Below are 23,773 nucleotides of genomic sequence, written 5' to 3' on the forward strand. Positions count from 1 at the left end.
CACACGGTCCTGTGCTTCTATGAAACAGAGCTCCAAATTTTCATGTGTTCAAAAGGAAGGAAAACCGAAACCTCTAATCCGGAGAATTATCAAGACTCAGGAAAATATGAAACAGGAAAATATGAAAGCACTTGTGTCACACAACTAAACCATGTACACTCAACATTTGATTTGTCTCTTTGTTCAGAAACAATTGATATGTCTACATAGGAGCATGCAGATCTTTGAACTATTCTGTACGGCATTGGCCCTCATTCTCAACAGACAGCAGACAAACAATGGGCTTTTGTTGTTGTGAACTGTGAAAAAGGTACACTATGCCACAGTATACAGAGTGAAGATTGCCTGTATGGAGTGCATCTTGGGTAATCATACCAAGCTACATGTACATGTACACTTGGGTCAAAAGGTCATAGTAAAACCGTGCAAATCATTTATTGGTTGACAGATTGAAGTGTGTTGTGTATATTATTCAAAGAAAGTCCAAACAATAACAAATAGTGTCTGTCCAAACAAAAACAGGTTTTGTTGCGATAGACTGTCTACATGTAGCTTGCCAAAAGTTATGTACATGAACACAAAGATTAATTTTGGATGACGGATGTTTGCGAAATCTTTTTTTTTTTTTTTCATTTTGTAACATTTTCGTTTTGAAATGTGAGTATATTTGAGCTGGCACATATGAATCGACTCTTCTATAAATATATATAGCCAAGTATACTGTACATGATGTACACTTATATGTACATAATGTAGATGAATTTTGTATAAATGTGTACCGTAATGTTGGGAATATACTGTAGTAATAGTTCTTTTACACCAGCCTACATGTATACACGTTCTTTAATCATACTGCTTGTCCCCAACACACCAGGAGGTCAGCTTTCCCCCAGACATCGACGCCTCAGCATGAATGGGCTAACACTGGCTCACATATGCTGTGATAATTTTGTCACAATATGAACAAATCCAACCCTGATCATCTACATGTAAAGGAATGTGAAAATCAAGCTCTCAACAACTGTGAGAAGCAGGGATTGAGCACTGCCCCTTTAACATGAATTGTATAGAACTCTAAATATAACGGCCATTTTGCTGAAGATCTGTGCACAGACTTTACTGTACCAAAAAATCCCAATACACATCTCTAGTCTTAGTAACTGTTACTACGATGTTGGTTCTCTCACAAACCTGTTGATTGCCACTTGTCCAGAGTATTTAATTACAACTTTGGTACAGAACATTTTTACGAGAATGCTACAGGGGATCTTGAGAACTTTGGGAGTTTTTTGAAAAGCAAGCACACTGCCAGTTTTGCAAATATTCTTTCTGGCTTCAGACAGAAATTCACAGACATACAAGTAAACAATGTTCTTATAAGCATGTCAAAGAAATGACAAAAACGTTTACACAACCTTGGCAGTTTCTCAGAGTTATTATATTACAAAGTATGCGCATGCAGGACAAGCCCTGTCTCACTTAAAATTATAATGCATGTTAGTCTGGGAATATAAACAATCAAAGCAGAAATTCTGACGTATTGTTATGGTGTGTATCTTTCACCTTTACAACATTCCACTGCTTACTTTGTGATTTCATTGCACATTTTTATTTTCGTGACATTTATTTTCAAATACTTTGTCTCCTTCAATTGGCAACAAAGGAAATTTGTCTTTCATTGCATTTCAAGTGTTTTCTGCACTGTGCAAGGTACAGAAACAGTGCTGTGGAATGATAAACAATTTGAGATTTAATGTTTTGCAGTGAATTACTTTCAGGGTCGTTTGTTTCAGTTTGTTGTTTGTTGTGTAAAGTGATAAAGACATATCACAGACTAAAGGGGTGAGGGGAATTTATTGTAACCGGTGTTCTCTTGCTAGCCAGTCACTCGAACTTTGGACTTGTGTATAGCACAGCCTACACATACAGAGACCTGTCACAAACAGCTCGGCTTTGTTTACACCCACTTTTAACAAGCTCAGAATGCTTGAACAACAGCAAGTTGGAAGGAAATGGGCATTACATTCCGGGTAAAGGCTCCAGGCATCCTTATTTACATAGGTATTTCTGACAAGAGCAGGCTACGATGCTGTTCTTTGCTGTCACTGAGAGAATGAGCTCTCATCACTGTTGTGACAACGGAGAGACTGTTATATGCAAATGAGTACACGTATTACATCCTGTGCTCTGAGAACAATAAAAGCATCCGTTGCAAGTCAGAGCTGAAAATTCACATGGAAATGTCAATGACTGAATGTTATGACCCCTTTTTTGTTTATTTCATATTGTTATAATTTTTTTGTTTTGTTTTGCTTTGATTGTTGTACCTATGCCACGTTTGTTATGGGATTACTATTTAATTTGGTATATAAAGTAATTGTTTTGTGACCCTGCATAACAGGTACAGTGTAATTATCAGAAAGAGAATGCATGATAATGTAATAAAGGGTTCGATTTCGATGCAGACTACCTTTGTTTGGTCAGTGATTTAACTTGTGCTCAAAAAACAATTCATAAATCACAGTTATACATACATGTACATTGACGTCAACACTTTTATGAATCGCTTTGATTTGTAAAGGGAAATATTCCATCCTGAAATTGAGTGACTATTTATTCTGATGCAATTATGAGCTGGGAGAAGAGTCTGTGATAGCTTAATACAAATACACTTTTATTCTACAGGTCTGCCAACCACCCACATGGAACACATATGCTGAGATTTGAAAATATTGTTGTTTCAGATGTCCGTTGAATAAAATCACACACCAGATAGGCAGTAATCCTGCTGTTGCTATGGTGATTGCTTAAGATATCCTTCTCTGATAACTAAACTGGAAATATGGCATACATGCTTTGTATAGATACAATATTGCACTGAAAGTAAAAACGGATAATTGTGTGCTTGTATCACCGACGTGATGACATGGAGTGCAATTCTCTGTAATTTTGCTGTCAGCTTTTTCAAAGGATGAGTTGCAGAGGTGGACTGTGTGTATTCATGCTCATTTTCCAGCCTTCTAGCAGTCTAGTGACATCACAATCAGTAAACCTTGCATGAACAATGCTCCACTATTCAGCTTCACATTTTCACAGCACTGCTCAATAATACAAAGTTCCACCAATGAGCGCAATGCTACCAACATTCTGCCTGTAGTACTGGCCCTAACACATAAGCACATTGCATGACAGAATTTAACAAATACCTCTTTTTTTTTCAACATTTGCAGTACAGAGAGACAAGGTAACCACACTAAACAAGCTATTTGGACTACATTGAGAAAGTGCAAGACACAAATCAGTGATGCTGATAAGGTCCGGTATAAGATCAGCAAAGCCTCAGAAGGTACATGGACACTGAGTTGCCTCTCTAAGGAGTGTATTTGTCAGGACTGATAATAGTTATGTCTCTGGCTAATGATTTCTACGGTTCTTATTTTTTGCATAAATTTGCTGCAATTAAATAAACCATAAAAATCTAATAGTACAAGTATTACTAATAGTTTTCTGATATATATATTCTATACCAACATGCCTTTTATTAGCCGGTACAACCAATTTACAAAAAATTTGATTTTGAACGTGAAGAAAAGAAAACAGGGTTATTGTTGCTAGGTCTTTCTGTTTATGTCATTGGGAACTGTGCATACACAAAAGAAGAACCTTATTGCTATCTAACATGATAACAGGAATCTTATCTCAACAACATCCACAACGATCTTATTTTCACTTCCTTATGAAAATCATGCACTGGTTCGGTCCATTGCTGGGGGACCTTCATAGATCTCAATCCAGACTGTGGTTATGCAACCCCCAAGGTACAGTATCCTATCACAGTACCATTTCTCCCCTTGCACAGACAATGAGATCACACCACCTGTGGTAAAGTCCTTGTTGCCATGATCTGTTCCAGTCTGGTTATACTAAACAGGGAATTTACTAGGATAATAACAGCAATAATAAGGATTGTGGACATACAAAAGACACTGTAATGAACAGCTGAGACTACAATTCTGATTTGATGACTATTTGGCATCTAGGCATACTTGATATGATAGTCAATTAATTTTTTATGAAATCGACGCTGTGATTGACAAAATTATGTTCACCAGAAAAATTGTCAGCCATAAATATATTTATGAAAGATATTGTAAATGAATGAGGCAGTTCTCTCACAAAAGGTTATGAAAGATCCCCTGAGCATGTACACAACTCAAGTCACATTCTGGAAAACCTGAAAACAATGAGTAAGCAAAACAAAAATTTGTTGTTGAAGTCAGACCTTTTCATTGTATCAGGAATCCTACTGCTTGATGCACATCAATTCTGGTGTAGACACATCAACTCTGGTGTAGACAATCGACAGCTGAAAGGAACAGGACTTGCTTTGGCAGATGATGTGGTTATTCATGGGCCAATCAATGCCAAGTATGTGAAATGTAAATAACTGCATATCACCCACTCAAGTACCAGGTATTCTACTCCAAATACATCAAACCCACGCACTGTATGTGTGATGACACAGTGACTTAATCAAAATAGCAGACCAACCCGGCAAACAAATTTGTGTTGCAGTATTACCACAATTGCATTACCACATTATTATTTCACTGAATCATTTGACCAGAAAAGTTTGAGCTACAGTGGCTGAAAATTTGGCATTTTTCGTCCTGTGCAAAATTCCCACTTTACTGACACATGGACAATACAAGAAAATGATCGACTGCACAAGAGCAAGCGACAGCTTGTTTACACATCCTTCTTCAGGTACGGAGGTGGAAATTCACAAATTAGCAGCTTACCTGCACAAAATCCTATTGATTAAACTAAATACAGGATGTGTATAGCTTTGAATTTAGCAATAGCTTTGTTTGGATTTCACTGTATCTGCATTTGAATTGATTCCCTAGCTCACAGCTCTTATTCTTAAGATTAGCAAAAGGACTGTCTGCAAAAACGCATGAAAGCTACTCTAACAGTACGAGAAACATCTCCCTCTGATTTTCTTGGTGATAAAATTGATGCGGCAAGGAATTTTTTTAATTTTTTTTTCATACAAAATCAGTAAAGTTTCTGAAATCATTTTCCAATGTCGACAATTTAACCGTTACTGAGAATACAGTATGTTACTAAGGTTATATACAGAAACACTTTAAATCGCACGTCATATCATGTCAGGATTGTACTTATCCTTAAAAAATTGATATTCAGGCATGCTGCATGAATTATAGGGGATGGGCAAAATGGGTAGCCCATGATTACAGACCACCAGATTTTTCACTGCCATTCTTGTCAAGATGTGATATGTCATAATGATTCTTTTACTACTTGGGGATTAAAAAATCAACATTTACCAGCCTGAATTTATTATAAATATGCGTAATTTTTTATGAACTTTCAAACCTACCCATCTCTTCATTAACACTATTTGATTAAATATGTCTTCTTTTTTAAGTCCAAATAAGGAGGTTTATTTTTGAAGTATCGACATTAAATGAGTTATGCAGCTATTTTGAAAATAAATTTCCCATGGGGTCGAATGAAGAATTTCAAATCACTGTTAAAAAGAGTGAATGTAAAGCCATTACTTGTGTGCTGCCTTACAGGTCTGTTGGACTTACATATTTATTGATTTTGACGTCTGACAGCAAAAATACTAACTGAATCTGCTCATCATCCGTGATGTACCATCAAAAACACAACCACAAATTTAGAAATTTATATGAAAATTTAAGTGCAGAAGTTCTACAATTTATGTGCACTTGCAAGAAAATTTGACGAAAGTGGCACTTCGAACAAACATTTCTCGGTTTCCCATCACAAGGAAAAGCATATCTTGGGGTTGCATGCTGTCATCACTGACAAATCAGTCATTGATGCGTACACACTGCTCACTACCAAACAAAATGAGCAGCTAATTCCATGAGAAGTGGGTTTTTGGACAATGGTTATATAACAACTGTTGCAAAAATTTGTGCAATTTCCACGTCACATTTTCAATTCAGCTCAGCACGTTCCCAGCAAATTTTAATATACACCATTCAAATTCTTACAAGCATAAGGGTTTCTGCTTATTTTTGTTCTGATTTTTGTCCTGGATGGCTTCCATCCTAATTCATTCAAAATATACTTTTGCAAAATAGCACTTTTTTAATCAAAGGCAGCGATTAGTAGCCATGCTGACATTAGCATATCAGATCTACAGTTCAACTGTCGGTAATTAAGCATGCAGATTCATTATATAAGGTTTAAATGGCCTAGAAAAAATAGCTTTTTAACAAGCACAGATGCTAATTCTATAAAGTTTAACTGTAACATTTAGTGAAAATCACAAATGGTACGCGTGTGGCACTGCAGGAAATACAAATTTTAACATGAACACTGAAATCCTTTTTTTTTTTCAAGTATCACATAATTTTGATCATACTCCATGAGCTACTGGAAGCTAACACCACCTTTCATAGCTAGGCTGCAATTTGAAGGTTTATGCAAAGCAAGTATTTCCTAGCCCACATGCAGCATATGGCATGCAGCCAAAAAGTCAACGGAGAATAAGACGCACACAAAGGTTGCTGAAAGAGGATTTTTTGAAGGTTTTTTCTTTCAAATTTCAACATCAACTCATTTAAGACAATGAAGCCAGGCAGTTGCTCCACTCATGACTCTTGCATTTGCTATGGTACATTACCATGATGGATAATCCCATATATCTCTATTGTTAAGTCCTTCTGAAGACTGTTTTATCTGCTCCAAAGTTTCTTGAAGGACGGAGGAAGATCTCTGAATGGTTCATCCAAGGCTAGAGGAAATGCGGTGATGAAAGGGTGAAAGGTCATTGATGCAGAGATCATACAACTTGGCACACCTCTCTCAAATAAACCGGAACTTGATCAAAGGATTGTGAAATCTCCCATAATGGCACCCGTAGATGTCGGCCTGTACAATGTAACACGTGGCTTGGACCAATAGTGACAGCCAAACCTCTTCCATCATTACTGGCACACACACCACAGTATCCACACTCTTCCGCCTACATGACCATGCCCCGCTGCAAAGTTCATGGCCACATGCATGTAAGATTGACTGTTGTACACGCAGAGGTTCACCATGCTTTTCGAGGACTTTGTGAGTACAGCTTTGATGATGGGAAACTGTCCAGACGATGCATACACAGTGTTCTGTGTTGCAGAGCGGTACAGCCGTATCTTTGTCCACAGTTACTTAAAGAATGTAGAACTCCTCTTTATTATTAGGAGGAGGTACTTCAAAAATCCCTTATTCATATCACACTATCTAGCAAGACACTATTTGCGTTTACATGAGAAAGGATTTTTCAAAACTAGGTCTCTCATGAGCCATTGTTAACTTGCAGACATGCAATGTAGTACAATAGCTACTTCAACACTCTTTCGAAAAGCAAAGCCATCCTTTGTCATTGTACTTTCACTGTTGAAATGGCACAACAGCAGTAACTTTTAGTAACATGTCTGTAAAAACAGGTCTTTTTTCCCAATTCTCCTCAGTGTATATTGAATACAAAATATCTGCCTTGCCAACACATTGTGTGTAATCTGCTATGTTATCGTTGACAATACATATATGAATTCTCTTCTGGACTACAATTCAGTTGTCATCAGTGAATTTAGACATCACATAACATACAGTTTCTGTTGATAAATGTGAATACAAGGCTGTTCGATATGATTTTGCCAGAAGATTAAGAAACTCTGTTTTCCAAATACATCAAAATACTTGAAACTGCATGTGCATTAAAAGTTAGTTGATGGAGCTCTTGATAAATATGTCACGTTGTCCACATGTAATTGCCAAAAGTCAAATGCACAAAGCTCTACTAAACACAGTGTACAGTTGTATACAGCTACAGTACATGTATATATCCATATCAGTATGTCTGACACGCACACATGATTTCTAAATATCACCACAACACTAACCACTGCCATGTGGCCAATTTGACTTTACCAGAATGCTGATTTTTTGGCAGCTGTGCACAACCACTCATCAACTTCACAAATTGTTGCAAAAGCAGCGAAATAGAAGGGCCAAAATACAAATGTTTTGCACATGGGCATTGACAAAGACACATATGCATGAGATGAATACACTATCAGAATGTAATACGAAAACCACGAATATTTGCTCAGAAAATGATTCATGTGTGTGATTGAACTAATAGAAATCATTTCTGGCTATACAACCTCCCTGACAAAATTACAAGCATATCTATTCCGTGTTTAATTTTAAATTAGAAAGGGAAAAAAAACTATGAAACGGAGTTGTGTAGTTTGAACAGACTTGAAAAGCTCCGGCAATATAACCAATTATAACAACATAAATGATAACGATGGGTGGTAGTTAGAGATCTGACTGACTTGGTGGAATTCCCCTGTTGAATCAGCAGTCATTGTCCTCTGAAAGGAAGGTCACCCCTTAACGGTTTTGCCCAACATACATGTGCATGCAAAATACTGACAGCCAGACAACTCATGTACGCAACGCTTTCTTACATCACAATGACGAAGAAAACAGCTTTATGATGTTGTCTGGGATCTGTCCGTTAGAGCAGGTTATGGCCAAATTCTTCATGGAAGATTTTAGACCCACATACATGGATGATTCTATGAAATTTTGAATTTTTTCATGCCTTATGGTGTACTCAGAGGGGTAGAGACTGTTAGTACAGCAGACATGCATGAAATTGGGGAGAAAATAAAAGAAAAGGCCATGGACACTTACATTGCATATGCCAGGCTCTCCAAATACCATTGTTCAAACGTATCTTCTCTTTCCATGACAGCCGTGACCCTCGGAATGGTTTGGGTCTCGGAGATACAAGTTTACTCCTGAGAGAAAAGAATGACAAAAGTCATGAGCGATATCACGCGCTTGGATATCAAGTGGCTTGAAAGCCATTAAAATATCAATGTATTCTCCAAAGCAGTTTCAGAAAATAACATTCTATTCCTGTCTTTTTTTTTCCCAGTAACATGTCACTATGTGACAAAATCTTCATAAACATTGCTGATTATCTTGCATGGTCTACCTGTTGCAGAAAGGACTACATCGTTCTCTTACTTGACCGAAAAACTAGAAAATACAGTGTTTTGTTTGACCTGACTTTGACCTTGACTGTCACGAGTTTTCAATGTGCAAGGTGACTGGATGAGGGAGGCTGGTTGTTGAATGGATCAAGGCTTGACAGTGATGTGCTTGTCTCCACATAACTCACATCTTTCCTCACTGATTCCAGCATTTGTTCTGCTTTATCAGACTGATTAAACTGAAACAGGATACTAATTTCTGGATTTCATACGAAACCCAAGGCAAAATGCACTTTAGGGAAACATTTTCAAAATTAAAAAATCCCCCACACCTGCGTTTCTGGGCTGAGCATACATTAAGACACACTTCAAAACATGCGTGGAAAATTAGTAATCTGTGTTTCCTTTGCCACTCTCAAATTCGTAAAATTACTAATTTTTTAGATGATTTACTAATTTTTTTCATAGTTGATTCGTAAATATACGAATGCAAGGAAGCAGCTAGTTGATTGAGAGCTGAAGGCCCACAAACCTCAAAATAGTTCTGTCTAAGCACATGTTGTACTTAATTTGAAATTGAGTGAATGATATTCCGTATTGGAATAGTTAAGTTCACTTATGAATTTCAAAATTTACGAAAAGTTTCAATACCCAATTCGTAAATTTACTAAAAAATTTCAGAAGCCAGAGGAAACACAGATAATACTATTCATGGTCTTGCTGTTGTCAAGACTGAAACCTGAAATTCTCAAGAGCTAATCGCTCAAAGTTAGATACAGCATAGTAGCTCATTTGTACACTAATAACTTCCAAAAAAAATCATCAATGCTTCCTCGATTTAGGCACGCCAGTTGTTTTTAGTTTTATTTTCACAGTGTTTATGACCTAATAGATAGAAGGAACTTTCAAGAGGGGAAAAAATCAACCTTTAAACCTGAATGATTGATGGATGCCAGTTCCACCTTTCAATCTACAGCACTTGAACAAATAAATTGCAGTAAACTTTGCTCCTCTGATTTCTACATATGTAGCGTACCTGTTCTAAAACACACACTAATCATTACAATCAATAGTTTTATTATGGCAACTTTGCCGCGTGACAAACTTAAAATTTCAGATATAGGCAGTACTGTAAGTTACAGAGCACCATTGAAGGATATAGGCAAGGGAACTGCGGTTTAGGTGACTGTCAGTAGAACTGGTTTAGAGTTCAGCAAACATTCCAAACAACATTTAAAGCCATGATTGAGTGCTTTCTGCTATACATGTACTGTCATATTGTATGCATGTTCCCTTAACCGTATTCCTGCCGGACAGTATCACTTCCCATTCTGCCAAGCCATTAGGAAGCACTATTGAGACAAAACTTAAACTTACAGTGTTTTTGCACACTTGGCTTGGTAAGTTATGGCAGCTGCAGTTGGTAAAACTTATGCTTACAGTATCTCTGTTTACAGGGGGTTTAAGACATTCATTTTTTTTAAATGCATCACATGAGACATGTTGTGTTTCACTAATTTTAACCAACTTGACTGGGTGAAAAATAAACTTAGTGATAGGGTTAAACATGGCCTACTTTCTGGTATATGTGCAATCATTAATCAACAATAACATGTATATCACATATCTATATGTATGTTGTGAGGCAATCTTGAATTTCAGAGTACATACATGTATGTGTAAATACATGGTTCATCAAAGACTGAAACATTGTAACAGAGAACAGCTTTGGTACAGGAAAAAATCACAAATGGGTAAAATAACTTTGAGTTCAGAGAAATAGAATGACAAATGTTGGATAAAGGTCATGAAAACTGCAATCAGTATTGAACTTTGGGCATAGAGTCCTGCTTTGGGCTTGTGGAAGATAGCAGAGCCGGGAATGAGGGCTGACTACAGTATTACATCGTATTCACCAGATATTTCAACAAAAGAAAAGTGAAATACTGGTCTAGAATCTATTTGGCTACAATCTAAACAAGTATCACACCAGTAAGACATGCACATTAGCCCAACTGGATGAGAGACACATTTAATGTCAAATCATGCTTAAGTTGCTGTCTCTTTCTTTGTTTTGAAAAGTACCAATTTCCACTAATGCAAATAGAACGACATTTTAAACCTCTAATGCAATGGTGTACACTTAAGCCACTATGGTGAAATCTATTGGCACCATACCTATTTTTTTTATCTTTTTCTCAGCAATGGTATACTGTATTTTTTAACAACTGACCAATCAAAATAATGTGCTCATATGATTGATTGTGCACGGCCCTTTTGTAAACTATAAAGGCTGACACGCAAACGTTGACACTACAAGTGACCAAGTAAAGTAGTTCAACGGCATCTTCACTTAGAAAACACTGGCTTCTATATACTCATATAAGGGAAATTATTTGGAAAGAATGAATCGAATCCACAATTCACGACCATGTGCTAAAAAGACAGCTTCATTTCAGAGACCTAAATATTCCGTAAGTGCGCCCTCTAGGAAACACGCACCTTGACCATCACTCTGCACAAAAGCCATTCGATGTTCAGCACGGAACTCATCACGCTCTCGTACTCATCACGCTCTCGTATGACATGCGGGGAAAATTACTTGCATTTTACTTACCTAAATCCAACGGTCATACGACCAAAAAGATTAACAATTGAAGGATCTACAGACGTGTCGCTTTCTGCTGTGCTTCCTTTCTTCTCCTGTGCCGTTTGTGACTGATCAGAATCCATCCCCTGACCCGCGATGATAGTGCTCAAAGCAGCCGGTACGCTCCGGTTACGTCGATTTTCCAGTGTGCGTGACGTATCGTCAGCATTCCCTCCCGGCTTCTCGGCCGTAATCTCCGTCTTCGGATCCCGTTTCCTAATCCCAGTCATTTCTCCCTTCGTCATAGACCCATCTTGACTAAAAAAGGTGAATGTTGAACACCTGAAAGAAGCGTTAAAAATCCTAACAAGACTGAGAGGATTTGAGAAGTTGCCCACCGGCTTTCCGCCATGAACTGACGGTGAAGGCGGAAGTGGAACATACCATTATTTAAGATGAAGAGTACATTTGCGGGCACCGCAAAGAATAACTTAAATGACGATATTTCACCATAAAATATGCCAAGTATGTGATACATTTCGCACTCTAAAGTCTGTGGTCGTAATTTTTCGTCGTGATCTCACTAGCTGTACGGAGAAAGAAGAGTCCGCAAATTCTGTACACCCCTTGAGAATTAGTTCGTATTACAATTAATTTCAGTGTCCAATCAAATTCTCGATAACAAATGGGGTGACATTCCCGATGCCGTCACGTATCCGTAATCAAGCACGAACATACTTTCTAGTGAATTTTCAAAGGGTAGCAAACATATCGCTCGTTCTTTATTGTCACAGGTGTCAAAATTTGCTCTTTTACCATCAATTTTCAATGCATTAGGGAGAAATAATACGAGATACCAATGGCGCGTGTTTTGCTAATGAGCGAAGGGACCGGCTAGACCGAAGAACGAAGACATGTATTGGCTGAAGTACACAGGACGTTGAACTTGTAGCTACGGAAAAGAACACCTAGGGCACGGTTTGATCGCCCTGCAAAGGGTAAAATCTCCATTACTACTTCCATGATATATATGCCACACAGGCACCAGCATGCACTGACTGTGGACCTTAAGGGGAGAACCATTTGATTTCGGGGGGGGGGGGGTATGGAGGATTTTGAGAAAAAAAAATTTGTCGCCAGGTGAGATAGAAGAAAAAAAAAATTGATCCTGTCATGGCCTGAGAAAAAAAAAATTGTCATAACAGACAGAAGTGAAAAAAAAAATTGTCACAATGCACCAGAAATTAGCAAAATTTGGAAACCCTATTCTCATGTATTCTTTGCCGGCGCGCCGCCATAGGCGGCGCAAATGTTTTTACCACAAGTAATTCTTATGTTTTTTTCCAGCACTTATGATATAAGCATGCACTACATAGGTCTACTTTACACCTCAGTACACTCAATGTTTTCCTTCCCTTTTCTGACCCAAGAAATCATATTTCAGGATTTCTGTTGCAATATCTCAATGGCATAGGCACTATCTAAAGGGGACTTTTTGACTTCTGTAAATTGTGAAAATTTTAAAACACAAGACAGGAGTCAATAAACTAGTGTTAAAATCAATATATTATTCTCTCAATATAAATATATTAGGAAGATGTACAAGTTGACAATGAAAAATTGAGGAACAACAAATATAATGAAATAACAAGGGAGGGGTCACTAAAAAAATTGAAAACTTCAGGGGGGCGTTACTCAAAATGTGGAGAGGAAGAAGGGGGCGGGGTTACTCAATTTTTTTTTGGCGAAATAAATTGAAACACATCTCAGATTACACCATTGCACACATCCATTTCTCAAAATTTTCAATGCGAGAGGAGGGCACCCCCTCTCGTGCTCTCCTCCCCCCTTGGGTCTTCTGACAGTTTTACTGGTAAAAGACAAATTTAAAATACCTGTCGGATTGCACTACACACTGCACCGTGGCGCACATCAATTTCTCAAAATTTTCACAGGATCTAGGACAAAACTGAACTGTTGTGAATTCATCCTTTATTATCACAGAAACATGTTCTCATTTACCTCAGTTCAATGACCATTTTGACAGTTAAACATACCATATTCATGTTTTTCATTAGAAGCTGGCAGCTGGAGAAATGACACAAGAAGGTCACAGATTTCCGTTCCTGTATATTTATTTATCTTCAGTCTCTGGCAAACAGAACTGTTTTCACAAATTGTATTGTCATTGTTTGGTTGTTGAATATTGTGACACAAACACTGATCATGCAAAAAACGTAAAAAAATATTGCAGTGTTCAATGTCATTTTCAAACAGTTTTACAGAGTGCAAAATAACCTGAAAGTCCTCTCAGATTGCACCATTAAACACATCAATTTCCCAAAATTTCCAATACGAGAGGGGGAAACCCCCTCTCGTGCTCTCCCCCTTGGGGTGTTCTAACAGTTTCACTTAGTAAAAAAATTAAAAAACACCTCTCAGATTGCATCAGACTGCATCATTGCACACATCAATATCTTAAAAATTTCCATGCAAGATAGGGAAAAGCCCCTGTGACACTTTCCCCCTCAGCCTCTCGCATGTTCTCCCCCTGTACTTTCAAATTCTGCCCGGTCAGATATCCTAGTGAAAACTCTGTCATTCAAAATTTCTGAGTTTCAGGCCGTAAATAATGACGGCTCCCTTATATACAACGCATCACAAACTTGATGACAAAGAAAAAAAAATTTGCATTGCTACTCCATTTGAAAAAAAAAAATTGATGCAGCTCTGACAGTAGAAAAAAAAAATTGCTGTCACTGTGACAGGAAAAAAAAATTTGCTCCCATACCCATTTCCTCCATACCCCCCCCAAAAATCAAATGGTTCTCCCCTAATGGGGAAAGGGCTGAATACATAAAACGTCATAATCACAAGCGACTGTGTAGGCCTACTGTGCGCGCGATCATCTCGAGGTGTGTAGCTAAGAAAGAGACCTCATAGGGAGGCGCGCGCAATGGAAGCCGGGGGGGGTGGGGGTGGGTGGTGGAGCGAGTCTTCTTGCTTCTTCTCGTCAGCGTGCCTACCTCTTTGCTCCATGCCTGCAGCCTGGCCAGCATCAGCTAGACCCATTTCCAGAGTTAGTCGCATGTATCGTCTCAGGAGTGACTGTGCATCGACAACAGGTCTCTCGGCGCGCGCAAATGGAAGCCGCCGGGGGGGGGGGGGGGTGGGGGGTGGTGGAAGTGAGTCTTCTTGCTTCTTCTCGTCAGCGTGCCTACCTCTTTGCTCCATGCCTGCAGCCTGGCCAGCATCAGCTAGACCCATTTCCAGAGTTAGTCGCATGTATCGTCCCAGGAGTGACTGTGCATCGACAACAGGTCTCTCGGTGAACGATGTGTATACTTCTCGCATACCTAAGCTTATCTTTCCTCCCCCCCCCCCTGAAAACTACTTTTGTTTTCTTCAAGTTTATAGAACGCATGTATCATATGTTTACTCGAGATCGCACTCCTTGTATACTAGTAAGCTTACAAGTATGACTCTAGCATCGAACTGACAAATTGAAAGGGACTATATTTTATTATGTAAATGTAATTTATTATGTAGTCCTAAATGTAATTTATTATGTAAGTGTAAATTTGTTTTACATGAAAATTTATTTTAGGAGATAATATTAAAAGTTTCCCAATCTGAATTCGGTTGTGACAATACAAAACAGTAACCGGTGCGTTCTAATACAGGTAAGCTTATTAATTAGAAGCTAGTTAGGCCTTTCATAATCCGCTGCTCGCTGACAGCCACCTTTCTGGGTAAGATAAGCATCTTTACTGAAGCTTAGGCCAAAAAAAAAAATATGTGCTGTTCCGATAACCCGACCTACCCCAATTTCAACCCCCCGACCCTAAACTTTTTAGAGCCTCGTAAACCCGGAAGTAAAAATAACGATATGAAAAAACGTGAAACGCATGAAATCACACGAGAACTATGACAAATCGCGTGAATCACGCGAGAACTAATACGTCATTCTTATAGTAGGGCCAGACGCTCATATGAAAACTTGCGACATGACACTGACAGTTGTTGCACACTGAACGGTTTCCGGTTTTCAAACTGCTATATCTCAAAAAAGTATTAGGTCTAATTCAATAAAATTTTCGATAAAAAAATTCCAATTCAACTGCTCGTCCTACCATGGGATATTTTTTGAAAATAAAGAAAAAAAATTGTGTCATTTTAGCGCTCAAAATCAAACATTATTTTTCGCCATACAGCGTGCCGTACTGCGGCACGCACATTTGTCAGGCCACTACTTCCTATGTTAGAATGGAATGGCTCGTTACAGTATGTTGTTCAGTGCCTAAACGGCGTTTTGTAGGTAGGTTGTCGCTAAAATGCAGGGACAATTTTCAGTGATCGGAGTTAGTATACCAAACAGCAACTGTTATATTCAATTTGTGGAAAGTTTGAAGCATTTTCATGGCCGTTTTCTGATGTAATCTTTCATTTACATTCTTGTTGTCATTTCCGAACCGCGCCATGCACAGCGCGGCCACATGCAGGCCAGTGAAAGCCCGGAAGTGTTTTGTGATAGTGAATCGAGCAAAATTTTGGTCAATTTTACTTTTTATAGTCATTCTATCATTAAAATATAAACCCGTACACCAAAAACTGTGTGTTAAGGTCAGTTCTGAGTAGTTTCAAAGTCTGTGCGTTCGGAATTTACCGTGAATTTGCCGTACGTACGTACTTCGTTGAACTGCCAACGCTACAATCAGCTGTTTTCAAACGTTAACCCTCAGCCTGGTAGTTTTGCGAACATTAAACTGTGTTCATTTTCATCTGTTGATGTTACACAAAATTTACAAATGATATTTGACAACAGAAATGAATACTCTTTCAATGATGTATGGGAATAAAGTCAGCATGCGATGTAAACAACCTATTTTTAAACAGCATTAACGTAAACTGGGGAAAGTGACAGACAGGGGTAGTGCAGGAATCGGGAATTGATAAACAAGACAAGTTGAAAGACGGGCAAATGAAGAGAGAATGAAAAATCTAAGGAAAGGAAAGGAAAAAAATCATAACCCTGACTCTAGATTTCAATGCTAAAGGAAAATTGAGTACAACAAGATGACAGCTTTTTTGGGGGGGGGGGAGTAATATTCTTGTGTAAAAAAGGACAGCTCCAGGGGGGTTATTCTGTACTGTGAGTTGATCAGTTGAACAATGACATTTTATTCATATTCCTATGTTTTTTGTTTTTTTTAATATCAGAATTTCTCAAATGTAACATTTAAGAAATTTTACAGATCTAAAATATATTTATTCTTTTTATTATTACTCAAGTTTAACTGTCCAGAATTTGGTACAGCTAGCGTAAAAACTCTGAGAGTTACAGCTGTTTGAAAATGGGGAAAAGTGGCTATTTTTACTGACATTCCGTCCAACATTTTTTGGCTCTCCTTGATTGTCAGTGTATCTCAAATACAAACTTCAAGTAATTTTACAAATCTAAAATGCATGTATTCTTTGCATTATCTCTCAATATTAAAGTGTTCAAAATTTGACAGAGCTAGCTTAAAAACTCTGAAAGTTAAAGTAGTTTGAAAATGGCGAAAAATAGCTTTTTGACTGGTAGTATACACAGTGCCGTCCAATTTTCACTCTGTCTCACAAAATTTTGGCATTTTCATGTCTCTGTGTAAAGAAAACAAAAGCTCCTTATACCGTACTCAATAATACGTAATAATATTGCACAAAAAGTATTTTAAAGCAGATTAGTTAGAGAATCAATATTATTATACAACTATATTTTTCATAGGGATACCCACAAAATGACCTTAGCCATATGTTGAAATTTTTTGACCATTTGTCAAAAAAAATGAGCATATTTTAATTTTTTTTAAATCATAACCCTGGAAGTAGACAAGATAGAACATCATTCAAACAGTTTTTTAAATCCTGAGACAAGATCTTCAAGAAAACATACAATTCAAGTAAGTTTAACCAAGAACAAAAAGGGCCTGGTATCCCTACTTATAGCAGGCCTCGTCTCAAACAAAATGGTGACTCGTGATGGACTTAACGTGTACTCAGTTTTGTTTCGCAAAGCGATCATGGCGAAGAAGAAAGGTCGATTTTGTCTTCTGTTAAACAGAACCAAACATTCGAAGAAATTTTGGAGGAACACCATCCAGGTTTTTCTGAATGTAAAATGTACTCTATTCGAGTTGAATGTGCCAGTGATGCTGCTGGGCCGTGGTTGGAAGTATAGCAGACAAATATACAGGTTGACGAGGCTACAAACAACTTCAACGTAAAGTATGTGTGTTTTTCTTGTGAGTGACTGCAAAAAGCTGAGGATTTACCTGTGGATAAACAGTTCATTTTCCTGTCAAAGAATCGTAATTCAGCCATATACATTTCCGTGACAGTCTAATAAACCACACACTTCAATTCTACTGATGAATATTTTTTTTTATATATCGGTATTTAATTTGAGTGTTTCATGAGGAAATTGTTCACTGGTAGTGTGTTTGAACGCGTACAAAAATGCACATTGAGAAATAAAAAAAAAAATGAAAAAAAAAAAAAAATTCCCTACCTACCTACCCTATTTTTGAAAACCATGTGATCGGAACAGCACATATTTTTTTTTTGGCCTACCAGACTACCCTCGTTAAACAAGAGTTAAATAACATAAATAAAATAAAAGCGATAGCCTTGTAGATAGCGCGCAGACTTGATCAGTCAATTTTCAAATATGTGACATTATCGCTGGACGTATGGTCGGGGAAAGTCAACCTTTAAATAAAATAAATGTCAAAACGAAAATAGGCTGTAGTCTCCTCACCTCGCTCCCCAACCCTGACAGAGAACACCTAAACTTTGGCACACATCTTCATGGTGTACGCATGTGCAGAGCTAGGTTACAATTACAAGCGAGTTACTGTAGTAGCTATGTGGGACGCAAATGATTTGCATGTGGTTGTGATGTGACGTCAATCGCCGCTCATGGGACTTGCACGTTGGTATCACGCATGTATCGCGAGCTTGAGGATGTCCAAAACATGTGGCTATGTTATCTGCCCTGTTCAAAAGTGGTACGGAAGAGGGTTCTTAGGGTGGCGGTAATTCTGCAAATAATAAAACGCCTTCCTGTAAACAGAAAGCCTCTTTCTCGTCGGTATTTGTGACTACAAAGCCACTATTAGGCCTAAGGTGGACGCAACGCAACGTGCCGACCAAAAATATTCGTCGGATGAAAAAGTGTCGGCCCCTTGCTGGACATAGCAATGCATGAACCTGTCTGATTGTAAGTAAAGCGTACTTCATATGTCACCGATGACACCAATGTAGGATTTATTGCGAGAATCTTTGAACAGCTGCATAGAGAACCTTTCAGGGACAACACCGTCAATTTTGGGGGTAGTTCGTGCTAAGTTTTAACCCCCCTCCTTTTATTGAAAGTGTCAACGGTGAAATTTCTTCATCGTCCTTACGCACATCATAATTTTCAGATGTAGGGCTTACAACCTACAGACACGCGCACTAAACAGACTAAACATATCACCGTTGGGCTTACAACCTACAGACACGCGCATCAAACATATCACCGTTGTTTGTATTTAAACCGAACAGTTCCGTGGCCAAAAATAATAACTGCTGATTGATTTTTGAGGCACTCATTACCTGTCAGATGATCGATCACCGCAAAGCGTAATGCCACATGGTGGATCTACACCGTCTCCATCAATACCAATGACCAGTGACCAGTGAACAAAAGATGGAGGGATTTCTCGCAGACCATCTCCTTACAATTGTTGCTGAGGGGAGCAACATTTGATTGAGGGTGGGACTGGGGGCTGATGGATGGGTAGGAAAAATTGTCGGCCATGCAAGAAGAAATATAATTTGTTGTAAAATCACAAAATGGGAAAGTAATCTGCTGCCACCACCCTTTAGATGATCATGAAGTTTAGTGTCGAGAATCGATCTTGATATTTTGACCTGCCGCCTATTGCAGCACAATTTTATTCCCAACAAATAATAATTGATCCTAGTTGAAGTTGACCTTTATGCATACTATACGTAGTTTATTCGTAAGTTCTATTCTCAGTTAGCCCCCCCCCCCCCCCCCGCTTCAATAGTGGTCGACTTTACAGTATTATAACATTCAGAATAGCAACTTTCGCTATTTGATATTTAGAGATTGGGTCCACATGCACTTCTTCAGTAGTTTACAGCTTTAATGTACAAAATATTGTGAATTCACTTTGCGCAGGAATGAGTAACTATATAAAGTGCTGCTAGCTTTGGCATCTGCATCACAAAATCTACCGTTGAGACAAATACTGCCTCCCACGCCCACCCGTCCTTTGAGTTTTCACAGTCTATCAGTTTTTCATTGACCTTTTTTCATATATATTTAATCTATTTATAATATATATTGATATTGATTTCAGTCATCCACCGAGTATTACCCTATAACGTATAAAATTTTAAGTGCGCGAAATTTGAGGCCATGTAAGATTATGTTGCACAAATGAAAATATTGACATTTGCACGCTCCTCATTGAAAAGATGCATCACCTTCACTGTGTTAAAATTGTAAAAAAAATGTTGATATCCCATTTCCTTCAACCATCTCCAAGGAATCTAATGTTTCTTCCTTAACATTTAATATCTATAAGCCTATAAAAGAGAGAGAGAGAGAGAGAGAGAGAGAGAGAGAGAGAGAGAGAGAGAGAGAGGTCAAAGAACATGTTGCAACCCTCCTGGCAATGTGATACAATCAAATACAGGGTGTGTCCGTCTCTTTCTCGATCGTTCTATGGTCTGTATTTCCACGGTAGAGAGGGTCGAGCATTGCACAGGAAATAGCATACAACGGTTGCAAAAAAACCCACATCCCTACATCAGATTTGAATATTTGAGGAAGTGAAGGACTTAAAGGGGTTGTTAAACCTGCATCACAAAAGCTTACTTTTTGCCTACCGCCGAACTAAATCATGACGTGCTCTTATTGTAACACCAAAGAGGAGTAACATAAACACGTAAAACAGTCATACCCTTTTTTGCTTTACGCAGGCTTAATAGGTATAAGTATTAATGTTTGTGATTAACACAACATTTAATATTTTACTGCGAAACATACTATAGAGTCTATGCGTGAACCGCAATATGGAAAAACGTCATTTACTGACCAAATTTTTCCATTGAATTTGGAATAAACTTTCAAATAATTTGTATGTGCAATACTGAACACATTAAACGATCAGTATCGACTGAAAACTTCAAATATTGGTGAATGTTGCTTTGACAAATCCAGTTGCAAATGATGATGATGTAGACGATGATTATGGCAATGATGATGATGGTTTGTGCTGGCAATGGCGACGATTATGATGGTTATGTTTAAGTATTTTTAACAATAGTAATAGAAGAATGTCGCAATAGTGATCACAGTGACATAATAACTGCATATGATTTTTTGAGCAATGAGATGGGGATAAAACTATCACATGCTCACTTTGTTGTTGTCTGTATTAGGCAAAGTATCATAATACAATATCAGAGATGACGCACACGACTGTTTATAGGGACAGAGTCTCTTTTTGGACAGTATTGTTAGTCAAGTAAATCATAATTAAATTATAGTCAATGAAAATTATACCTTGACCTTCTAAAGGTAGACGACTGCCTATGATCATGCCTTGTCTGTCGATTCAATCCACTTGAATATGTAGAAATCATTGTTATCTTGCCCTTTTCTTTGATTTTTCACAAAAGACCCTGTTCGAAAACCATCTCTGATTGAAAAGTGTATTCAATAATGGTGTCGCCGTGCTATATTTCTAGATAAAAAAGGCAAGATTGTTTCTTTCTTCAAACAGAGAAAAAATAATGCTAATCACGCAGCCAGCTGTTGAGGAATGGATTGTTGTACATCATCATTACTTGCTCAAGGACCCTCTTGGGCCACTTTTAGACGAATGTTTTAGATAATTATCTACTTTGAAAGGAAACGACAATGCTTCGATGTGAGTCGACTCCATATTTCTTTGAAGGCAAATTGGAATTGAATAATCGCTGAAACCTGTAAAATCATATCTGACAGACACAGAAGTTTTTGGCTTTTTCAGCCATAGCTTTGAGCGAAACAAAATCTCCAGTATTTCCAAAATGACATTTCCGTTTGTGAAAATGAATGAATTATATCGGACGTAAAGACACATCTCCACAATACAAGTTACACACACACAAACTGTATGCAGACAAGTCGAGTGCAGCCTGAGTATTTCAAATTGTTTCTGTAGAAGTAGACCACGAAAGAGTATTTGATACATGAAACGGAAAAGCTAAAATGAAGTCAAAAGTAACAACTACCGTGGTTTTTAGCTTACACAAAACTTGTACCTATCTTTGTGATGTGTTATATAAAAATGAAAAATCATGGTAGAGGGCCTGGGAATAGAAGTCAAGTCATTTTCGACATTGTACATGTATATATAGCTCAGTGGCTAACTGCCTTATTACCTTCTGGTTACTTGAACAAAAATAAATGTGAATCAATATACGTTGAAATCTATGCCCTGCGAATAAAGAACTCATTTGAAAAGAAAAAGTATCCTGAACTAAAAACCTTGTCTGTCTCTTCGATTCGTACAATCTCTTTTTAGGGCGCTGTATAAATTAAAACTCAATGTGCATATGGAACATACAAAACCCACCATATGGCTCGCATAAGATTGAACTCCGTGTATGAACCGATCAGCAAAATATGAATCGGATGGAATGATATGATGAAATTTGCAATTCAAATATTTTCAGACCAGAATACCTTGTTGTAGAAGTGCTCTACTAGAATGTCATGAATTTCATGAAAACAGTGTTGATCGTGAGTTTTTCTTTCAGTTTCACACGCATGCGCAGTCAATGAATAGGAAGTTTGAGCGCATTTATGAGAAATTGAATGGTATGTCTACACAGTACTCGTAACCTATTTGTAATCCGTTCAACGGTTCATGATATATTGTCGAATTGATTAAACACACTTCGATCAAAACCGCGGGTTAGATTTTAGCAACTCCGCCCCTGTTAAATATAGAAATCACATATGAAGATATTGTGCACATTATATTTTTAGATTCTACGTATGTATGTGTATAAACTGGTACACGCACGGTATGGTCATGTTTATCTATAGTCATGGTATAGAAATTAAGATGAGATCATACTCAGCTCGAAATAAAAAAAATGTGATGCCACTCTATAGATATAATTTACAATGAATAGTAAAAAAAAATTCGCGAACGAGGAGCTGGTAACAAATGCAGCAGAGACCAAAAATACGAATAATTCTTCATGAATATCTTGGTATACGTATCTGGTTTTCTGTCAACGCCAACCATGTACTGTTAGCAAGTTAATCGTCTTGTCTCGATACTGAGGCCAAAATTCAAACGAAAAACAACATACATTGAGCCAAAATATTTCAAATATTCGGTAATTCGTCTTTTTCTGAAATTTTCGAAGCAGTGTGGATCTATCATCTGCAAGAGTGTTTAAAACAAAATCTAATCTTGGTATATCTGGATATATCTTCATTCTAAGCAATACATCGGCGTCAATTTTGTTGTATTCTCTTTGATCACTGTTTTAAAGTACCTGTGGTAGCTGTTCGTTCGTTTTAGGTCATGATCTCCTTAAAAAAGTTTTACACCTGTTAGACTACAGGCATTCGATTGTTTCGAACTTTGCATTTTTCGAAACTTTGGAGATCTTTTTACATGGAGAGGGAGGAAGTAAGGAGGAGTTTTGCTAAAAAGTCGAGATACACCGTGTATTCCACGGGAAAGCTATTTGTGTGTGTGGAGAACCCAAAGCCATATCATTTGTGTATGGGTATTGTAAAGTGGAGTAACTGGACTCAATTTTCGAGAAAATCTGCGTTTTTTAGATTGACTTTATTTTCTAGGTGATGCTGCTTTTCATGACTCAAAGAGTCTTTGATTCATCTTGTCATTTTGGTAAGGATGACACAAATAAGCAAACCGGGGATCATTTGTAGTGCACGCGGAGCAAAATTGTCCATCGCTTGAGAGAGCAACAAGTGTTCTAACCTGACACTCATCTGGTTTGCATATTGGCGTAGAGTACTTGCCAATTCTCC

At 37.8% G+C, this 23,773-nt stretch overlaps 1 protein-coding gene across 1 annotated transcript in view; it reads right to left on the minus strand.

The window, feature by feature from the left end:
* The window catches only part of LOC139120017 (MLX-interacting protein-like), a 40,858-nt gene extending 28,768 nt beyond the window's left edge, over positions 1-12,090 (minus strand). Inside the window, 2 exon segments of the mRNA XM_070684020.1 lie at positions 8,758-8,864; positions 11,680-12,090. Of these exon segments, the coding sequence (XP_070540121.1) occupies positions 8,758-8,864; positions 11,680-11,942 (370 nt within the window). The 5' untranslated portion in view covers positions 11,943-12,090.
* Between the last annotated feature and the right edge of the window lie 11,683 nt (positions 12,091-23,773).

Source organism: Ptychodera flava, chromosome 20 (genome assembly GCF_041260155.1).
Source record: "Ptychodera flava strain L36383 chromosome 20, AS_Pfla_20210202, whole genome shotgun sequence".
Lineage (NCBI taxonomy): Eukaryota > Metazoa > Hemichordata > Enteropneusta > Ptychoderidae > Ptychodera > Ptychodera flava.